The following is a 21,997-nucleotide window of genomic DNA, read 5'->3' on the forward strand; positions in this document are numbered from 1 at the left end:
CACCCCCCCCCCCCCCATTCACTGAGACCAAACTTTGGGACAGTTTGGCTTAAAGATTCAGTGGAGCATTTGCTTTAATTTAATTGTAGGCTTAAATCCCTTGTCTCTTGTTGGGTTTTTAGCGTATGTTGAGGGGCATCCTTCAGTAGAGGTCCAAGTGCTCTTTTGATATTTACTGGAGACCTGTGACATAAATGGGAAATGCAGTGATGGAATAAACCTTGAGTTTGCTGTGTGTGCTATCAGCTGCCTGCAAGATGAATTTATGATGTTTAAGGGAAAACTGGTGCCTCAGAAGGAGGAGTTGCAGCTGTGAATGAGTTATACTCATTCTGCCCTGTCTTAGCACCAGGTATGGTGACTTAGTGTTATTTAGTGTTGACTTTGTAGTTGGGAAAATCCAGTGGATCCCCCAAATCCTGCATTTCTACCTAGGTTTGTGTGGATTTGCATCTCTCTCAGCTCTGGTTGCTGTAGGTGCTGTTCTTATAAGTTGATCCCCTTTCTGCAGATACTTGGTGAATGAGCATGCCACAAGTTGATGGTACATGACATGAAAGTATCTGCTTTCACTAGCCCTGAGCAGACTGCTCTTCCTTTCCCACGTGTCTTCCTGATGGAGTGAGACATGGCCCATTACCTACTCACTCCATTGATTTATTTTTCAAATCTCTTTCAAATCCCTGGCTCTTATGACTGGTATTGAGGCTGGGGCTCAAAGGAACCCTACTCACATGGATGTGGGGGGTGAAGTGATGATAGACAGTCATCACAGGAGATCTGGGAATAACTGAATTAGGATTTTGTAGGGACTTTTTGGTCTGATTGGTCTGGCATGGTAGTCTGAACACGTGGTAAAGGGTTTTTTCCTTTTTAATTTTAGAGATTTAGAGATTTATACATATAAATTTCATTTTCTGTTAATGCATCATCCGCAACAGGTCCATTGTCTGTGCCCAGCCCGACAGATGTTCCTGTATTTATGGACGTAGAATTTTCTTATGCTGCCTCATTAAATAAATGTGCTAGTTTCAGTCTGGAGTAGTGGAGTTCAGTAGATTTACACCCAAGATGCATTAGCCTTGATGTACTGAAGGAGGGATGTAGAAACACATTGGTTTTAACAACAGTGAGCATCCAGTTGTGTGTTTTTCTGCACCATGGCAGTGGTCTGGCTTTACACATGGCATTCCTACCAGTTTGTTGAGAATTAAAAATTGAACCAATGTGTGCTGATGGAGGCTCACACTGCTCGAGAAATCTTGCTGGGGTCTGCAGTGTGAGGGGGAGCCTGTGGTGGGATGATTGCCATGGGGAGGTGGTATCTGAAGGACAGTAGGTTGCCTTCACAGGCCTCTTCTGATGGAAAAAAGCCTGCGTTTATTTTCAAGTAGAGTGCACCCATTGCAGTAGTGTCCCTGGGAGTCCTGGCTGTCACAATGGCCTGATTGCACAGAAGGGCTGAGGACCCCCCCTCCACCATCTCAGGAGGGGCTCAGCATGTCCTGCAGCCAGGCTTTACAAGCACAGTGGGATGGAAACTCAGCAGTACCCCTGTCTGCTGATTCTACCTGACCACTGGAGTCACCACCACCCTCTTGGCTGGTTGAGGATTGGGTCGGAGGTGTGGGAAGGTGCAAACACCAGGAGGTGCCTGCTGCTGTCAGTGGGCCAGGTTCAGCCCCACAGCAGCACGGGTCTAGTCCCATGTGGTGAGGTGAGCACCTCCTTCCCTGCTCTTCCAGAAGAGGATGGGCTGGTTGGTGTATTGTAGGGTAAGAGTCCTTGCTGGAGGAAGACCTCCATGATTGTGTTAAAAGCACTTAAAGGAATACTTAGAAAGTTTGCTTCCAGAGAGGTTTCCTAGTTACTTATTTATTTATCCAGGTCAGGAGTTGCATTTGCTACAAACTGAAGCGTGAATCCTGTTGCTACCTCTAGCCTTGCATGTCAGAAGTGCATGGCACATCCCCTTTCCAAGGGACAGGCCTTGTTTCTTGGCATGCTGCAGGTGGAAATTGCTTTTGTTTTCCATCACTGTCCATGCCAGGATGTGTGTGTCTGCAGAGACACTGTTCTGCCTTGATGGCAGCAGGGCAGAGAGACTGTGGGTTTGGTGGTTTGACCAAAACCAGATTGTCCTTACCAGCTTTATTATCATTTCAGTCCCCTGTTATTTAGTCATCTGCTCCTTACCCAGAGGTTAGGGCAATAGGTTTGACCCATTGGTTGAGGGGCCTGTACTGACAGGATCATCAGACAGGATTCATCCCAGTGAGAAATGCCCAAAGAAGCACCTTTGGTGAGCAGCTAGGGGGGCAGAGGTAGTGAGCTGTGCTTCAGTGCCACCCTCGTTCCTTGCTTCTTGAGCTCTTCCCAGTCCATTGCAGTGGATTATTGGGGGCTCATCTTAGTGTAGCAGATGGTGACTGTTCACATGCTGTGATAGGATGGGGTGGGTTGGTCCCAACTGATTCTAACTGGTGTCCTTGTTGGATGCGTGAGCTCTGGGAAGGGTATGCAGCGCTGTTTCAAGCTGCTGTGCTAGAAATAGGAAGAAATATTTATTGCTTGCAATAGACCCAGATCAAGCCATGTACCTTCTAACTTCAGCTGGTAGTTTGTACCAAATCTGTGCCCTGAACCTTTTTTTTTTTTTCCTGATATCTTCTATGTTGAGTAATGAATTCTTCACTGTGGTTTGAGAGAAAATACAATTCCTTGTGGCTGCTGTTTCACTCCTGTAGATTATTAATACAATGGAAAGTTAGAGTTCAGGAAGGTTTGATTCTTTGTGTTAGCAACAGGGTAGGATTCTAGTGAAACTCAAGTCATCTGCAGAAAGAAAGGCTTTGAGTGCAACAAAGTTGTGTTTATCATTAGTGTTAGGACAGTATCATGGTAGCTTCTCTTTGCTGTGCAGCATTTGCTGAAATGTAGTCCCTGTCTGTCAATTCCTGGTATGCCCCAGGAAGGAAAGGAGAGGAGCTGCCCTGGGGTCTGAGACTTTTTCTGGTCAGGGTTACTGCACCATAAATATTCTTAACTGCTACTTGTTATTATTGCTCAACAGCTGCTGTGGTAGTGAAGTCCTCATTCAGAGGCTTTTGAGGGCAGCAGGAATGTGCTAAGCAGGGAAAAACCCCATGTTCAGAACCACTGAAACATGCTGTACAGCATGTTTGGCTGAATGTATGCATCCTTTACATGATTTACAATTGAATGTTGTGCCGTTGCCCTTTTCTATCACTTCTCTGCCTTACAGATGTAGATTTGGGTATGTTTGCAGAACCAGTCAGCATCTGCTCCAGCACTTGGGGAGCCCCATTCCATGCATTTGGATTATGTGTTGTAAAATGCTGTTGCTACATGCTGGGGGTGACCTATTCCCAGTTCTTCTGTCCTTGATGCCCATAAAAGTGATGTAAGCAATGTAGTCCTGTTTTGGTGTGTGTTTCGGTTTGTTTTTTTTTTTTGTCTGTCACATTTTAAATATGCAAATATTTTTAGTCCCTCCCTTTTTGCTATTGGGGGGTGATCTGGCTCTAAGGTAGGGCAGGAACCTCTCACCCTTGACTCTGTTTTAAAGAGTTTGCATGCGTAGATGGGTTATTCTGTCCTAATGCATCATTATGCCCTACTTTTTGAACCAACATCTTGGGCGCCGTTCATCTTGCCTACCTTGTTCCTGGCTAGAAGTAATTGTTTGCTGTGAGCTGTGTAGACTTTTGCTGTGGTCATTTGCAGAAGAAGGGCTCTTCTGGAGGGTGATTTACCTTAAAGGTTGTTGACCTCGGTTAGAGCAGCATAAAACTCCTTGGAAGTCCTTGTAGAGCTCAGAATTGCATTTATTATTTAACCTTAAGTAAATGTAATGTTAGTTTCTCTCTTTGCTGTGAGGCATTTGGTGCAATACCTATGTAGATACAGACACTTGTATTGATCTAAAGGGAGTCTTTGCTAAATTTAGACCAGACGAGTAATGATGGATGGCGAAAATAAGATCGATTCTATCTGTTATCCCTGTATGATTTATGGCTAGGACAACTCTAAGATAAAAGGAAGTCATTTGATGATTATTGCTCAGTGCCTTTTTACAGTAATGCCTGTGAAGTAAAAGTCAGTTAGCAAATAATGAATTCTAAAACATCCAATAATTGTAGATTTTCCAGATTTTTCAGTATTTGGAAGTGGAAAGTGCTGTAATGTAAGTTCAGTACCTTTCTGAAAGCACTAAAGTCATATAGTGAGAGACTGATGTAGAAGATGGAGACCAAGCCTTAACACTGTCCTTTTAAGGAGCTGGTTTAAAACACAACCAGCAATTCATTTGATCTTGTAAACAAATTTAACTAACAAAGAGTTAATTGTCATATCAGTCTTTTGGAGCAGTTGCTGGAAGGGCACAGTCTAGCAAAGCTGACAGAAGGACTTGATTTCTTTTTTCTTTAAACTTCTAACTAAAAAACAGTCTAATTTTAAAGCATTGGTTTACTTAAGATCTGACGCTGCAGTTGATAGGCTTAGCATGGATTTTGGATGCACAGGGAACATGTAGTCTGCAAGTACTTTAAATACTTTTTTTTTCTGGTTTTGCCCATTTGTGCAGACCAGTCTATTCTGCTGAGCCAGCTCCATTGAGCTGGGACTCAGCATCCAGTTAGCCCTGAGGACAATGCCAGGCCAAAATCGCATATTCTAGTCTTTATCTGCTCCTTTAAGCTATTTAATTCTTTGCTTATCGATGACAATTGCTCACATGCAAAAACCACCAACAATGCCTGGTTTCTCAAACCGTCCTTTCTTTTGATGACCCAGCAGGTAGACCCCAATCGCAACATTGGTGGTTTTGTCTCTTCTTTGTAACATGTCCTTCTTTTCAATAGTTGAGAGCAGAGCACTGGACCAGGCTAAATATGCCCTCTGATAACCAGGGTACTTCTAATCCCCCCATAACTGCTTCTGCAGCCTTTTCTTGAACAGTTGTTATACGTTGGCGTTATTACAGTTTTTGCTTTTCAAGGTGCACCACAGCCAGCAAAAAGAGCCAGATACAAGATTTTAAAGTCCTGCTGTTGCACTTCTTAATATAGCACCCTCTGAAATGTGCTGGAAGGGCTGTCTACCCCGTCTGCAGCATCACCTCAATTTCTAGCTGTCTCATCAAAAGCCTGTTCCTGAGATGTGCCGAGCGCTTCCCAGGGCTTTGCTGAGCTCCCCTGGTGCTGTCACATGTGATGACACTCTGGGCCCCGCGGGACTGAAGCCTGTTTGAAAAAAATCAACCTGTGAAGTGCTGACATGGGCTATGGCCACCAACAGCTTGCGCTGATCCAGATGTCCAGGCTTGGGTCCTCCTGAAGCTTTAGACAAGTAAGGTGCACGGGTAGGAGCTGTCATATAGCTGTTTCAGAGAAACAGGGTGAAGCTTAAAGCAAAGGTTTTTAAGAAGATTAGAAATGTCTGCTGGGTTACATCCCCAGCAGTGACAGCAGGATATGCTGTTTAGGTCCAAACCTGGCTGCTTTCTGAAGTCTGTTTGCTGCAGAATGTTTCTCTTTTCTCCAGTCAAAATATTAGCATGAAAGTAAACTGTAGCTAGCTGTCAACATCTTAGGAGTTTTCCAGGGGCTTTGACAGTCCAAAAGGTAATACCTATGATAAAGTAGTTGGATGCTTTTGAGGACAAACCAGCTCTGTCAGGAGGCATGGAGCAGGCACTGATGAATGTCAGTTCTTGTACTGTTACTCCAAATTGCAACCCCACACTATTTCCATACCCAGGTGAAGGTAAAGCTGGGCTGCAGCAAAACCTGGTGGGATCATCACATGTACAGTGTGTGCTGCTGCCTCAGGTTTATCAGTGGTGGCACACTACAGCATATACCAGTCTGAATCCAAATACACTTTTGGGTTTGCACAGACATTTTGCCCAGCTATTGCTTGCGGTTCAAAAGCCGATCACCCACCGTGTCTCATTTTATGCTTAGGTTTATCAGCTGCAGAGGCCACCTCTGAATTCCTGTCTCCTGGAGCGATTTGAGACCCAGAGCTGTTGTGGGTCATGGTCAGGGTGTTTCTGGTAGCGAATGTGCATGAAACTGCGCCGTGGCTATGTTGCAGGTCGAATGCTGGATGTCACTGTCGTCCCACTGATCTGATTGCAGCTATGGAGGCTTTGCCTGAGCTTAGGGATGGTTCTAAGTAGTTACAGCCCTTGCTAACAACAACAAAGGTAAAAAGTAGCAAGGATGGAAAACAAGGTGGTTGGAGAAGTAGCTGAGCTGGTTACTCAGAACCAATTCATCCATCTTCTTTTCATTCTGGGTAGGTGATCTCATTGCCTGCTGCCCAGATGCCCCATGAATCAAGGGGTGTCACCCACCCTCGGCATATAGATTCGCTACCCTGTGCTCTTCCAGCAGAGAATTATTTATAACAGGGCAATGAATCCTGCAGTGATAGGTTATGTGGAGTTATTTATGTGAGGGAAGGGGTCCCACAGCATTTCTAATTTCATGCATGAATAATTCTTATGTGTCCCTGACATTTTTTGTTCTCCCATGCCTGGGCCTTGTCTGGTGTTGAGAGATGCTCATGGGTGTCAGGAGTGTCTTGAGTCAAGGTCTCTCACATCGCACCTGGTTTCCATGGCCATAAACTACTCTGAAATGCCATTATTTTGTAGGAGCCCTCCAGCCTTTTAACTGAAGTCAAGTGTAGTGTTATTAGCAGGAGTTGTGTGAGCTGTTAGGCAGCCCTGCTTGAAGCCAAGGGGAATGAGAAAGGTGGAGAGGAGAGAAACTCAAGACATAGGAAAGATGGTGGTAAGGAGAGAAAATAGGATAATAATGTACCTCATAAACAGAGAAGTAAATCCATCCCCATCCTGGCTAGTCAAGCAGTTGCAGTCAGTAGCAGGTACAGTTGTTACCTGTCCTTGGTTAGCCCCTGTGCCCAAGCTGCCCATGTCTGTGGCCGGGCAGCAGATGTGCCATGTGTGTGCCCCAGACCGCATTCCCATCATGGCAGCTGCGCTCTCCCCAGAAGAGCCACCTGTTTCCCTTGATGTTGATGCAGCTCAGCTGGTCTGCCCTGTGTTTCACCAGTGATGGAGGGGAAGGAAAGGGAGAGGTGCTTCAAATGCTGAGTTCCTGTGGTCCCTCTTCAAAACCCAGTTGGGATTAAAGGGCAGGGATTTAAATGGCATCAGCAATACACAGGCATGGCACAGCCAGCTTTGGGCTGGGGACTGTCTGCTTGCTTCTGCGTACAGCCTGCCTGTCTTAAAGCAAGGTATGTAAAATAGGAGAGACACTGAATTTTGGGGCTCTTTAACTGGTTATCTATAAATAGGTAATAACTGCACAGCATGTGCAGGGCACCCCTGGTTGGACCTTGCTTGGACCACCTCTGCTTGGCAGAAATGACTGCTGCTCTGGCCAAAATCACCCCAGAAGATGGCATAGGAGGATGAACAAGAGATTCCAAGCACAAATACTTAAAGCTTCATGATACGACAGTGTGTTGCATTTTCTGTGTCCAGGTATTTCCATGCACTAGTGTTGCATGGGCTGTGCCGTGGTATATTAGTGAGTCACAGGGAGTTTGGGGCATTAAGATCTCTGGGGTTAGCAAGCCTGTCACTTTTGTTAAGCTTTTATGTAGGTATATCAAGAGTGAGGGGCACAGGCAATTGCAGGTCCTGTCCTATGAGAAGCACAGGGATAATTTGGGGGTTTTTACATTTGGGCTTTTTCCCCCTTTGTCCCTTTGTAGCAGCCTGGGGGGAAAAATGTAGGTGAGAGGGGGATGTTTCATAGAATTATCTAGGTTGGAAAAGACCCTGAAGATCATCTAGTCCAGCCATTAACCTAACACTGACTGTTCTCAACTACACTATATCCCTAAGCACTATGTTTGCCCTGTGTAGGATGCTGTTTCTCCCAGCAGTGCCCTGAAGACATTCACCAAGTCTGTGGGCAGCCTCCCTCCCTTCCCAGAGCTCACACCTGCACATCACATCTCTGCTAGGGATGCAGGTTCCTAGTTTTTAATTTTGAGGGCCTGGTCAGAATTTCTCTTATTATCACCTTCCTTTTCTTACAGTGGCCAGTGCCTCCTGGCTCTGCTGTGAGTGTGCAGAGGAGCTGGTGTTGGCACAGCTGGTTCCCAGCAGTGGTGGTGGTAGCTGCTGAGTGGCTCTGCTGGTCCCCTCCTCTGGACAATGCTCTGAGGATGGAACCCAGGACATCTTTGAGCCAAAAAGGGAATTTCTCACATTTGCGTCACTGCAGAACTGAAAATCACAGTCCGTACTTGAAGGGACATTGCTTTGAGAAGTTGCATGTCTGTCTGAAAATTATGTTCCACAAAAAACCCTCAAGAGTTCATAAAAGCTCAGCTGCAGGAGATAGTGGTGCCACCCTTAAAGAAAGAGGGAAAAGACTGGCCTGCCTCTGGGGAAGGCTTCCATACTTGCCCTGTGTTTAGCTTCCAAGGAAAACTCCTTGCTGAGGGGATGCAACCCCACCCATGCAGAATTAGCACCAGCAGTTGGTGGTGGCTGCAGGAGCTGCTCTGTCCTCTCTTCAGCCCTGTGGGAAGCAGGTGTAGGTTTTACTTGGCTCAGCCCCTCACCCCTTGGTGCACAGGTGCTGGCACCCAGGAGGACCATGTGAGCTCAGGATGTCTTGGGACATCAGAGCTCTCCTATGTAAATACTAGAATTTACTAGAAAACAATTGATTTTACCTGGCAGACAGAGCTTTGCTTTTTCAGAGCAACACACTGCTGCTAAATTCTGGGTTTCGGGGTAGTGGTCCTTGAACGCTGAGGGACTTAGGAAAGCTGTGGGAACCTGCTATAGTCAATCATGTAGGACTTATGCTGGTGGGGAAGGCTGATGTCTCATTTTCCCCATCTCTTCTAGCAGTACTCTCTGCTGTTGCTTTTGGCTCCAATCTTTCCACCCATCCACCCACCGGCCTTTTATTCACCAAAGGGTGTAGAAGAATTTGCAGCAAAAATAAATGAATTTATTTTCACCCACCATCCTTGTCGGCTGTGTGGGGGAGAGCTGTGCAGCTCATGATGGTGGAGGAGAGCTGGAGAGGAGGCTTGTGAGCACAGCTGGGGCATGGCATGGCATGTCGTCCCTTGGGCAGGAGTGGTGGGTGCTTTGAGTGGAGGGTAAGTGGCCAGCACGGTGCCACCACTCTCTGAAAGCCTCGGGGTGTGGGGCTGGCAGCAGCACGTGGAGCCTGAGGGCAGCCTGTACTGTGGAAGAGGGCTGTGCCAATTAGAAGAATGCTCTCGTTTGACCCTCAAAAGCTGGGAATCATCCTTAAATTTACAGCAGAAAGACAAAGCAATTGTGTGTGCTTTCAGGCCCTAAGTGCCATCAGCTGAGGAACCATGTCTGACCTTGCTGTGAAACAACCCAAAATTATCTTCCTTGTTACACACATCACAGCCATTTTGTGACTTTTTCATAGATGCATGCATCCCAAGGTTTGGGGTTTTTTTATAGAATGGTTTGGGTTGGAAGAGACTTTAAAGATCATCTAGTCCAACCCCTCTGCCATGGGCAGGAATATATTTCAATAGACCAGGTTGCTCAAAGCCCCATCCAACCGGGCCTTGGACACTTCCAAAGGTGGGGCACCCACAGCTTCTCTGGGAAACCTATTCCAGTGTATCGCCCCTGTCACTGTAAAAAATTTCTTCCTTTATTACAGCTTTTGTCTCAGTTCCTAAAGTGGAAACTCTGTGGTAAGGCAGCATGCTGTGGGAGTGGAGAAAGCTAAGCAAGGTGGTGGTGAGCTTTTCATGGCTGCTGCTTCTCACCTTCACCTGTTGGCAGCCTGAAGGGGCCAGATCAGATTGGGAGTCAAGAGGCTTGGTGTTTGGTTGGAAACAGCTAATGCCTCCAGTAGGTACCTCCAATACTCCTGAGAGGTGTTCATGGGGCATCTGTAGTTAAATGCAAGACATCCATGAAGAACAGACTTGGAGTGAGCTGGAAGGGCTTTGGATGACAGTAGTGATGCGTTGACAGGGGACCCCAGGAGATGGAGACAGATGAAGGCGAAGGCAGAGATGCTGCCATGAGATGAGTATCTGAAGGGCAGGGAGAGTCGTAGCCGTCAGGGTTTGTGTTTATCTTTGCAGCAGTGATTATTTTCAGATAGCAAGTGTGAGAGAGTAAAACGTCAGCTCCTGCTATTAATAGCACTGCAAACATGGCTGTTGCTCATTACTGACAGGTGAGATGAAGTTAATTTTATTTCATCCTAGGTGTGAAAAAGTGCAAAAACAAGACAGGCTCTGAGTCAATCCCCTCAGTCCAGAAAAGATCTGGAAGAGAACCCCCCAGCCCTGGGGGGTGGCAGTGTGGGGTGGTTTTCCCAGGGTGCTTCCACCCTGCTTCAGAGTAAGTGTTGATGGAAGAGTGAATATGGTGAGGAGCTGCAGCTGGCTAGGATCGCTGAAAACATGTTGAGTTTAGGTAAAAAAGCAAACTGTAGATCTTTAGGGTTCCTGCTCTGAATCTGAAGGGTTTGCCCAGAGGAGAGAAGGTCTCAGCCCAAGGTCAGCAGCAAATGATGGGACCCCAGAACAGCTTTCAGTAGCAAATCCCCATCTGAATGAGATGCAGCTCCCTGGAAGGAGGGATTTGACAACCCCATGGGTGAAAGCTGCTCCTGGGCTTGTAGCCACCTTTGGAAAATTGAGGTGTCTTTATCAGGCTGAAGGATCTGGCCACTGGTGATTCTCAGAGCAGGTGCAGACACAAGGTGGGTGGCAGGGCAAACATCTTGGGGATTGATGGTGCTGGTGTAAACAAGAGCCGAATACAACTCGCATTGTTTGAGCAGATGTGTCTTGTCTGCTGCTAATTATAAGCATTGCGTGCACAACACACTGGGAGATGTGCCAGATACTATTTCTTTTCACGTTGAATTCAGAATCATTATAATTAAGATTTAAAGTTGTAAGTAAAAACTAACAAGGAGTGCGGGTGTGCTGTCATGCTGCTTGCAACCGGGCTGGTCCCTACCCGGGTGGTGAGGGTACGGCGTCCATCCTGGAGGCTGGTTGGAGGAGGATGGGGGTGTGAAGGGCCTTGTGGGCTCTGATGTGGCATGCATGCCAGATTTGGATTTTAAATAGGCAGAAGACCCAAAAATACTAGAAACGTGCTGTTTTACAAATGTGGGAAGTGTTGCTGAGTGAGCTTTAGCAGTCTCTTGTGCTTGGTGGGCACAGAGGAGAGGTGCTTGCTAAGAAGGGAAAATCATGAATAAAAGTGGGAAGCAAACAGGGAAGCAATCGCATAACCTTGGGCCGAGAGGAACCTAGGTTGGTATCTCTGGTTTGAGGAAAACGAGGCAAACTTGCTGAAGAAGCACCAGGAGGAGGTGCTGTGCTGGATGAGAGGGATGTGGTGGCTGTGCCACTGGCTTGGTGGGCACCAGTTGATGGCTGGCATATGGCGCTTCTTGGGGCTGCCTCAGGACCAGGCGGGTGCTGGGGACAGCCCCATGTGCCCCCTGGGGAGCATCCCACCTCTGCTCCCCAAACATGGTGGGACTCATGAACCTTCTTTTTGGACTATGCTGCAGGGGCTGAAATTGGTAGCTGTGCATGTAGGGTGAGGATCAGTGTGGCCCTAAGTTGGTGGTGTGCTTGCTGTGCTGCCAGAGGCGTGGTGGATGGGCTGGTGGGTGCATTGGGCAGAGCTGCAATGTGATGAGCGGTTTAAAAACAGCACTGCGGAGCCGAGAGTGGTGAGCCCTCAGCCCTGCGATTTGTATTCAGATGGAAGGCGGCTGCTGGGTTTCAGCACTTGTAGGTCTTCATCTGGGGTCGTGTCTGAATAAATTAATGCTTTGAGATGCGGGTGAATGCAGGGGAACAAGTTGCACTGTCAACGCAGCAGCAGAGACATCTTAACTGCTCATGATAAATGGGTCAGGATGGGTCCTGGTGTTTTAAAAATTAGCTGTTGACCTAGATAGCGACAGCATAATGACTTGCTTGCTCTGGGAACAAAAGTGAGTGTTGCTGGAGCTGTGCATCGGTCTGAAGGTGGGGATGAGCCCTGGTGTATTGAGTTGAGCCTGGGCTGGTTCCCCGTGCCCTGTTCATACCCAGCTTTTCCTCAGCAGCTGGGCTGTGCCGTGGGGAAGTGTGGAAGACCTCAGCTGTTTCTTCCTGATGGCTTTGCCGAGTCACAAGGTGCATTTGTCCCACAGGCAGCAGCCTGGGAGATCTCCCTCTGCCCTGTGCTTTGTTCTCTTCCAGTAGCAAAGGACTCTTGAGTTGCCTTATTCGCTACACTCCCCATGCCTTGCCCATTTTGCAGGGGGACCAGTGCTGTGCACCTCTGAGCACCCATGCAGACTGTTTAATGCCAACCCTTACAGAGACATACTATGCACTTGGGTTGGAGTGGTTGGCAGGGTTGGTGCTAAAGATGGAGCTGCTGCTCAAGTCAGGTTTTCTTCTGTTTAGCCTGTGGCAGGTTGCAGTGTGCCAGAGGTTTCTCCTGTGATGGGATCCTGTTCCTCCGGGTGAAGCCATGTTCCTCCTGAACACTGAAAGTCAGCACTTGGCGAGAGACATGTCAGTGCCCCTGATTAGCTGCTTTAATTGAACAGTGGCTTTCCTGGGTGTTAATTCACCAATATCCAACCTAAGGTCACAGTTGACCTGTGCTGACAACACTGGTGGTCTTAGTTCATTTTTCCTTCACCAGAATTTTCTGTAAAGATCTTTAGTTAAGACCTGAGTAATTCATTACTTGAGTTTCATTTGCAGTTTTGTTTTGTTTTTTTTCCAAGTCCCCTTGCTGGTGGGGCCAAGTGATGCTGTAACACTCAAGACTTAACAGCAGTTTCTAATTGCATCAGCTTTACTGTTTGTTGGCCAGTATGAGCAGTGGGGTGGGATGGTATTGGTCCTTCTCTCCAGTGAGGTCCAGTTTTATTTGAGCTTCATAACTGGGGCTGTGGTTGGAGTGCTTGGGACCCCAGCGTGCTTGTTCCAAGCCAAACTGGGTGCCCTTCAGATTGCTGGGCTTTGATTAGATTGTTTTTTGCTTTGGCCTCTTGAATGTAGCATTGGCCTTATGGACCCTTCAGCCCCATGGCAGAGTGGCAGTGCTGACCCCCTGCACCCCCAAAGCACAGCCTGTTCATTAAGCTGCGTCCTTGTTCCTGGAGCAGTGTGCCAGCTGACTGGTGCCAGGGCACAGTTCAGGATGGGCTGGCTTTGCTCACTGAAACTCTACATGGTTTTGGCCTGAATTGTTTGAGCACTGTGTGTTCAGCTCATGAGACGCTCTTGCCTGGTGCAGGCCAGCAAAGGAGGAGCAGCAGCTCCAAAGCTGGGGAGACCTGGCCACAAGCACCCCAACCTGTGGGGAAAAAGGGCTGTGCACAGGAGATGCTCTTTCTGGGGGTGTATATGGTGTTTTTCCCTGTTGGTGCTCTGTTGGCTTTCGTTGTTCCAGTTTCTCACTACCAGCATCTTGCTGCCCAGTTTGGATTTTATTTGGAGCTGCCTTAGGCAAGTCCTGCACTGAGCTCCTGAAGTCCCCAAGAGAAGGATGTGCTTACATATCCAGATGTGGATATGGAAAGGTCAGAAACAAACCAGTGAGTCACTTATTTAACTTTTCACATCAGGTCCTCATGGATGGAGAAGTGGGTGGCAGGAGGAGATACTGGGAGCCCTGAGCCATCAGGGCTGCTCCTGCATTGCACCTGAAAACCAGCATCCCTATGTGTCCCAGCAAGAGGTTGGGACCATGGCTTGGTGTCTGGCCCACAGCAGGCACAGGTTTCCCAGACCTAGGGAGGCTCCACCACCTCCCCGTGCCCCAGCCCTGCCAGATGTGACCCAGGACAGGGGCTCCTGCCCTGTTCCAAGCTGGTTCTCTGCCTCTTGCCGCAGCACCGGGAAAAGGGGTTCAGCCTTTCCCTCCTTCACTGTCATCCCAGTTGGGTCCTGCCCTCTCAAATAGCCGAGGATGCTTTGTGCACCACCCTGTGCTTCTCCCCTGTGGGCTCCCTGCCTGCATGTGGCCACCCCTGCTCGCTTCGGAGACCACAGGTCTGCCCAGAGCACATTGGCAGCTCTCAGTGAATGAGCCTGGTGATGCGCTGCCAGCCCAGCAGACGAGAGCTGCTGGACGGTGTGACTCCCAGTAAAGGAGGAGTTCGGCAGCAAAGCATATGAGGGGCTGCCTTGTGCCACCGCTGGGTCTTGAGGTGGGATGCAACAAGCAGCCAAAGATGGGCTGGGCTGTGCTGGGCGGCATCTGGGACTCACTGCAGTGAAGTTACGGGTGGGCCAGGAGAGTGTGACTGCGTGCGGGTCAGAAGTTAAGCGTCATCTGCCACCACAAGTTGAGGATCGATCATTACCTGTGTGTGATGGCAGCCAAACACACTTCATAAGGTTTGGTCCCTGTGAATCTTGTTTTGGTTTATAGTGACTCTCCTGTGCATTTTCCTTGGGAAAACAACATTCCCGTCAAAGCATCAAGGGAAAAGAAAGATTGGTCTTTCTTTATGGAGGTTGTTAGTCCCCACATGTGACAGAGAGGTGATTTCTGACCCCAAGCCCAGCTCCCATTGGTGTGTTTGTCAATGGGTGCTTTGCCTGCCTTGCCCATCCAGTGTGGCCAGTGGCTACATGTGCTGCTTTATCTTCCGCAGGCTCCTGTTTCTGGGTCGCCGTCCTGGATGGCAACGTGGTGGGGATCGTGGCAGCACGGGGCAATGAGGAGGACAACACGGTGGAGCTGCGCCGCATGTCTGTCGACTCCAACTACCGCGGCAAAGGGATCGCCAAGGCCCTGGGCCGCAAAGTGCTGGAGTTTGCTATGCTCAACAATTACTCCTCCGTTGTGCTGGGAACCACGGCCGTGAAGATGGCAGCCCACAAGCTCTACGAGTCCTTGGGGTTCAAGCACGTGGGTGTTGTCGAACATTATGCCCTGCCGGGAATGACACGCTCCTTATTGGAGAGAATGTTTTTCCAGGTCCGCTACCACCGCTACCGCCTGCAGCTGCGGGAAGAATAAAAAAAATCCAACCAACCAACCAAACAAAAAATATTTTTTTTCCTCCTCCTCCCCCTTCAAAAATAATAAATTACCCTTCTATTTCTCGTCACTGTTGATTTGCCAATTTGGGTTGAGTTTTTGTTCCCTCACGTCATCTTTTGGTTTGCTCCGTGCAGCTCGATCGGCCGGCCGAGCAGCGCTCCTTCCTCGCATGCTGTAGGTGGTGGTGCTGGGAGTCCTGCGACCCGGCGGGGCGGAGCGGAGCGGCGGCCTCTCCTTCCCAGGTACCTCCGTAAAGCACAGAAACTTAACTGCAAAATAGTACCACTGCTCTGGTGTACATAGTCTTCTCCTTTTCCAAATGTAAGATAACATAGTGATGCATTCATAATAGTGCAGAAATATTACTTGAATGCAGTTTTCAGTATTTCATGCACCAGTAAGTAGAATATGCATTCGTCTTACCGTTATTTACTGGTTAATAGTTTTCAAAGAAAAGGTGGGGGGAGCAAAAACCCTCCCTCCTCAACCCGCTTGCTACAATGCATGAAGAGGAAAGCGCGTGTACGCACTCAAACACATCGCACTGCCACCACGGCACTGGTGTTGCACTTTTTTTGGATGTGCCTCATTCTGCCAAATGTCTGAGAGACCCTGGGTGCATCCGGTAACCACGACTCCGCTCCATTCCCCCCCTCCTTCCTAAGCCAGCACAGACTCGGACCGGCTGAACTCTGAGCCCCATTGTACCATAGTGTGAAGTTAAGATCAAACCTAAATATCTCCTCCGCTGTTCTGTAGCCACGCGTAACCTGCAGTCCTGGGCCAGACTCCGCATGTGCGTTGGACTTTCTCTTTGCTGCCTTTTGGGGTTTTTTTTGTTTGTTTGCTTTTTTAATTTTATTTTTATGGGGGTTTTTTGTTGTTGTTATTATTTTTAGTTTTGGCTTTTGCTGAATGGTGTCATTGAGGCGTAATGGAGGCTGCAGTTCCTATGGCAACACATTTGCACATTAATGTGCGTACCAAATCTAACCACTTCAGAGAAGCAACGTGTGACAGATAATAGCATTTTGGGGAGCGCCGAGGGGGGGTGGGGGAAGAGCGTACTTATCTTAACCAGCTGCTTGTTTGATAAATGTAGATGGCCTCACTGCAGCCTTCCATCAAAGGTAATTAACTGCTTTAATGATGTCAGATTTGTGAATTGTACAATGCAAAAAGCAATGCAAAGCAGATTCGGCATGTGTCTGTACCCGGTATGTATGTACAGTGCCTGCCAACTAAAGAATAACCAAGACTACAGCTTCTTCTAGCCTGAGATAACAACTTTTATAACTTATTTAAACAAATAGCAACTTTGCATGAATTACGTCTTGGGGAAAAAGAAGATCAGTAGGTTTTAATTTTTAAAACATGGTATCAGAAGTATACAGAAAACCATTTCTGGCTGCACTTAATTTGGGGTGGGTGGAGGGGTTCAGGTCTGTTAATACATTTAAAGGGAAAACTCCTTTAATTTAGTTCCTGGGGAAAAACAAGTTACTATTTTATGAAGTATTATACGTGTGGCGGGGAGTGGGGGGGGAACCCCACCACCTATCATGATGAACTTGATGAAAGGGTAGAGCATGTGTTAACCACGCTTGCACTTGCAAACACAATGGAAGCATCAGCGGGAGAGCCCCAGAAGGGAGGTGGCTGGTGTGGGGCTGCGGAGAGGAGAGGAGCAGTGGGGCGGACTGAGGGGCGGGCAGCATGGACCCACGCCTGGGATGCTGCCTGCATCTCATCCGCACAGAGAAGTGCCCTTTCCTCTCCAGCCGAAAGCTTTCCCAGCACTGAGACGTGGCCAGCGACGCTGGATGAGAGCAGCGGGGAGGGGGCTCGCCCCATCTCAGGGTGCCGGGATGGAGGAGCCGTTTGGCACAGCCCCAGTAGCGTGCTCAGTGCTGGGCTCAGGCTTGGTCCAGCCTGTAAGAAGCCGGAGGGGCAGAGTCCCAGTGTGTGTCCCAGCAATAAGGGGGGAAATGAGGATGGTGAAGGGCACTGTAGCAAGAGACCGTGAGCTTAATTAACAAAATTTCTGTATGGGGCACTATATTTTTAAAAGTCTTTCTATGCTGTACATTTCTCCTGAAGCTGAAATAATGTACTGTTGGTAGGGGTTTTTGTATAGTGTACAGAAATTGGCAGAATATTTTCTTGCTGCATTCAGTGATTTATTAACCGAAGTAAAATAGACAAATATAAAGTGTTAGCAAAAGTTGAAAGAAAAAAAAACACAAAACAGTTTGTGCCTTTTTTAGTTTATTTTTCTGTTGCTATATAATCACTGCACTAAAACCTTTCCAGAGGGGAAAAAAACAAAAACTAGTCTCTTAATAAGGGAGGAATACATAAAGCCTAAATTGAGCATTAATTTTTTTATTGGGATATTTAAAAGAATGTTGCTGGTTTTATTTGATACCTGTGCCTTTGTAATAAAACTCCACATCCTGTCAGAAAAGCCAAACCTGGAATAAATCCCACCAGATCTCACAGACACAGAAGTACCATCAGGTTACCAGTATTTTCTTTAAAACATGTAAACCTTAACTGATGATATTACAGTATCTGATCGTATAATACCTGTTGAGTTGCCTGGGAAATAGGTGCTTTGGAAAGGTGCAGCTTTCAGGGTGCTGTCTACATTCCTCCCTGGGCACGCCGGATGCTGGAGATGCACCGATAAGCACTGAGTCTGAGTCGTTTTCGCTTGGCCAGTAGCTGCCAAGCCAATTTCTTCCCTTAATGTTTCTGCCAGTTGCTTTGTGACCGGGCTCTTTGGAAGAAATCCAGCTGGTTGCTCCCAGCTCTCCAGCCAGGACAGCTCATTTCTGAAGGAAAGGGCTGGGTGCCAAATAGGCTGAGTTTTGCTTTCCTTGAAGGATGGAGAGAGCTGGCGGGTGAAACACCACTGATCACAGCCCTGGTTTTTATTGGGAAGCCCACGAGGCTGCCAGAGCTGCATCCCTGCTGGCAGCAGTGGGACCAGGGGTACAGGACCTCCAGTGTTGCTGTTGCTTTCCCACCCAGAGCTGCTCTGAATAGGATTAGACAAGGTTGGCTTAAGAGCACCAAGTGATACTGCCGTTTCATCTGCATTGACGGGAAGTTTCCCTAAACGTGATAGCTCAGGGCTCAGCTCCGGAGCCAGGAGGTGGCTGCTCTGCATGGCTCCAGGGCTCTGGACCACACCAGGCTCACCCACTGCCCCCCCAGGGTCCAGCCTGCCTTGCCCTCCCTGCCAGGGCCATGGTGCAGCTCACAGGGTGACACATTGAGGTTGAACTGCCTTTGGGGCATCCATCTGTCGCTCTGCCTCTTTCAGGGTGCGCTGGTTTAAACAACATTGCATGCAGAAGATCCCAGCTAATCGGTTGTGTCTCCCTTTGGGGAGCTTCTTCCATCTACACCAGATAGCTGTGCTCACCACATCCCTGCATGGGGACCACCCCCATCTCCCCTTTCTCCAGGCTTGACTTTTCCCACCCCAGTTCAGTGGCTGTGTGAGTGCAGAGCAGCACAAGATGGTTGTGGGTTTGGTCCTGATCAGAAGAGCTTGTGATCTTGGACCTATTGCCAGATACGCCTTGAGATCCTGTTGCCAGTTGTTGAGTCTTAATTCCAACAGAGACTCATGTCAGTGTGAGATGGGAGGGGATGCTCCTAATTTATTTTGGTGGTTTCTCTTTCCAAGGACACTTCTAGCTGGAGCGTGTGGAAGAGTGGAGCGACTTTCAGCTTTTAGCCTCTATAAACATGATGGCTCGTACGACCACTTTGGATGTAGTTGGAGTTGTGAAGGAACTTCCCCTAGCTGTGCCAGGTGCCTGCTTTTCCTTTGTTCTGCACGCTGGTTATTGCAGCCCACTGCCCCTGGCTGCACGCCATGCGGTGGCACTGAGGAGGCAGTTTCCTTGCCTGGCAGCTCCTTAGTGTTGTGATGACTTCTGCTAATCCCTGTGCAGTGGGCACTGCTTGAGTGTCCTCTGCCCGGAGGGGACTGGGGCAGAGCCCTTGCTCCATGGGGGAAGGCACCAGGTGTGATGTCCAAAAATGAAATAAAGGAAAAGAAAAAAAAAAAAAGGAAACTGCATTGTGGTGGCTGAGGTCCACAGCCTTAGGGCTGCCCCAGCCCTCCAGCACAGCCTGGGCTATTCCCTCTGGAGTGGGAACACCCTGAGCGAACTGGCATCTCAAGCACTTGCAATATTTAGCACTAAGCTCTGTGGGAAGCTTGGCCCCTGAACGGCTCCAGGCCAGCAATGCTGAGCCATCAAACCAACAAAGAAAGTGATTTCTAATCTTACTTGAAACCCATGAACTGGTGTTTGTTGTGAAGTCATGTTTTCCCTTAAGTGCATCAGACAGCACCTGCGATTGCTTAGAAATGGCAGCCATAATTCATCTCTGCTGGGAGATGCAGAAAAGTTTGTGGCAGTGCCATCAGCTGGAAGCAGTCCCTTTCCCTTACTTTGCCGTTACGGTGCGGTACGTGGCACGGTATTTCTGAGCAAGGCTTCACCTCTCCCCGAGCGTGCTGGGGCTGTGCCCACGCACAGCACCAAGTGTCAGGAGCTGGGCTCTGGCCTGCACAGTCTGTCTGCTCCTATGGCTGCAGCACGTACAGCTCAGGGAGCAGCAGGGGAAGTTGGGGCTGCTGCAGGGCACTGCCTGCCTGGGGGGGAGAAACGCACAGCCACGGGGTACCTTGGCTGCAGGGCTTTTCAGGCTGGCCATCATGGGAGGAGATAGCAGGGAGTGTAGTCACCCTGTCAGGGCGCAGCAGGCTTGTTATAGAAGATGGTTGTTGGAAGCAGGGTGAGTTTGGTGATGTTATAGGGAGACTGTGAGGATGATCTGTGCCCTTCGACTCTGAGGTGCAGCAGCACTGCAGGGTTGAACTGGCCGGCAGTGTGTAGTGAGGGGCACATGTGGCACAGAAGCAGGTCCAGCGTTTGTGTTGCTGCAGAGGTAGCTGCAACCCCAAAGCCAGCGTCACAGCTTGCAGGGTATGAGTTGTTCTGCTTATGTGCAAGATGGATACACCTAAATTCTTAAGATCCCAAGGGCCAGCTCTGTATCTTGACTCATTTCAGCATCACCCTTCAGTGAAAGCAGGGGGTAGACAACCCTGGGGACATCTGTCCCTGGAGCTGGGACCTAGACAGTCATTTCCCCCCTGCATCCGTCCCCATGGGGGATGAGGATGATACTTTAGGTCATGATGTCTGAATTTAATAGTCTCTATGTAGGCAAAGCAGGACTAAGGGTTGGCCTGTGGCTGTTGGGGTTCAGATGTCCCTGAGGTCCTGGTGCTGCCCACCTGCAGCGGGAGCAGAAAGTGCTTGGTGCCTGGGGGGGATCGGGCCCCTTTCTTGCTGTGGCCAACTGCCAGAACAGAAGTCTTGTGGTCAGAATTCCCGAGGGAACTGTGGTTTCACAAAACCTCATCATGATCCTTGCTGCTGCCCGTGGCTCACTGAACCATATCCATGCGTGATGCAGGTCTGCTGCCTTTTAATTTGCCACATTTGCTGGCTGAGGTGCAGATGGATAGAGACTGACTGCAGGGATTTCCGAATTGCCAAACACACGAAGGCAGGAACCAGCTCCAGTTACCTCTGAATTAACAATCTCATTTTCAATTGTGCTGGGAGCCTGTGTTTCATTAGCACTAGTGTGATGCTGTTGGTTTGCACTCTATTTAAAGCTTAATAAAGGCATTTTAATTCCACGCTAACTGGAGTGTTGCAGTGGAATATACTGTACCACATAAAGAAAACAAAGGGATGCAAACTGTTAAATAAGCTTTAAAATACAAAAGGATTATTTTCTCTATTTTTTTTCTCCCTCAAAATAGATCCACACAGAATCTTGAGGAAAAAAAAAAAAAAAAGGTGTGCTCTTGCATCCCTCAGTAATAGAGACTATGCACAGAGATTATGCTTATCTCCCACCATAAAACTGCTACCTGAATGGTGACCTGGAGTTCCTTTCATTGAAAAAATAATAGAGTAATTTGAACAACAGAGTTTAGTTAAAACACGCTATCATTTAAAACAGCAAGCTCTAAGTCAGCATTTGGAGTTTGATCACTGTTTAAAATCACTGTTCAGTGCTGTCTTTGTATTACAGGATGGTCAGCTGTGGGAGAGAATATGCTTTTAGCATCTAAATAGTAGAAAGTGGACTTATTGAGACCAAGAGCATAACAAATACATAATGCAACTGTAAATTTATTTAGAAGTAACATGTTTGAATGCAGAAGCAGCTACTGCTATGTAAGCGTAACGAACATATAGCTAACATTGTTTTCAATTTCTTTTTCTCCAAAGCTTAGTCCTTTTGACTTGTAATATGTATATTTGCTTTTTAAAAAATATAATTAGGTTTAACAAAGCATCCGTTGCTTTGTGAGTTGTACTTATGATTGTGCTGGGCTGTTAGCTTTAAGCAGTTTGTGTGCTTGTGTTATTTTATTAAAGCAAAAGTCTTCTTGAGACAAATGCGGTAAAGGTAATGGAAAAAAAATATTTTTTTGGTAGTGTTAAGCAGATGTGTGGTATGCATTTGGAAAATGTCCAATGTCAGTTGAAAAAAAAAACAAACAAAACAACCCAAACCAAAACTGGGGCTAAATTGCTTACCAGAACTGCTCATGTTTAAGGCAGTGGCTTTTTAGTTCATGGGTGACAGGCTAAACTCATGCCTAAAATAGAAACTCGGATTCCCCCAAACAGCCTCTTTACTCTGCATCTCTTCACCGTTGTACAAGACCGATGTGAAATTAGTCTTGTGTTTTCTATGTTCAGCATAGTATGTACTGTACTTTGTAACGGGAAGTGGCTACAAGTCCTCAAAGAAAAACGA

At 47.9% G+C, this 21,997-nt stretch overlaps 1 protein-coding gene across 2 annotated transcripts in view; it reads left to right on the top strand.

Moving 5' to 3' along the window:
- The window catches only part of NAT8L (N-acetyltransferase 8 like), a 31,641-nt gene extending 12,455 nt beyond the window's left edge, over positions 1-19,186 (top strand). For both annotated transcript variants that reach the window (XM_026846845.1, XM_026846844.1), the window contains exon 3: positions 14,730-19,186. In XM_026846845.1, the coding sequence (XP_026702646.1) occupies positions 14,730-15,097 (368 nt within the window). In that variant the 3' untranslated portion in view covers positions 15,098-19,186. The remainder of the gene's footprint in view (positions 1-14,729) is intronic.
- Positions 19,187-21,997: the final 2,811 nt, after the last annotated feature.

Source organism: Athene cunicularia, assembly GCF_003259725.1.
Source record: "Athene cunicularia isolate RWA chromosome 4 unlocalized genomic scaffold, athCun1 chr4_part1, whole genome shotgun sequence".
Taxonomy (NCBI): Eukaryota; Metazoa; Chordata; class Aves; order Strigiformes; family Strigidae; genus Athene; species Athene cunicularia.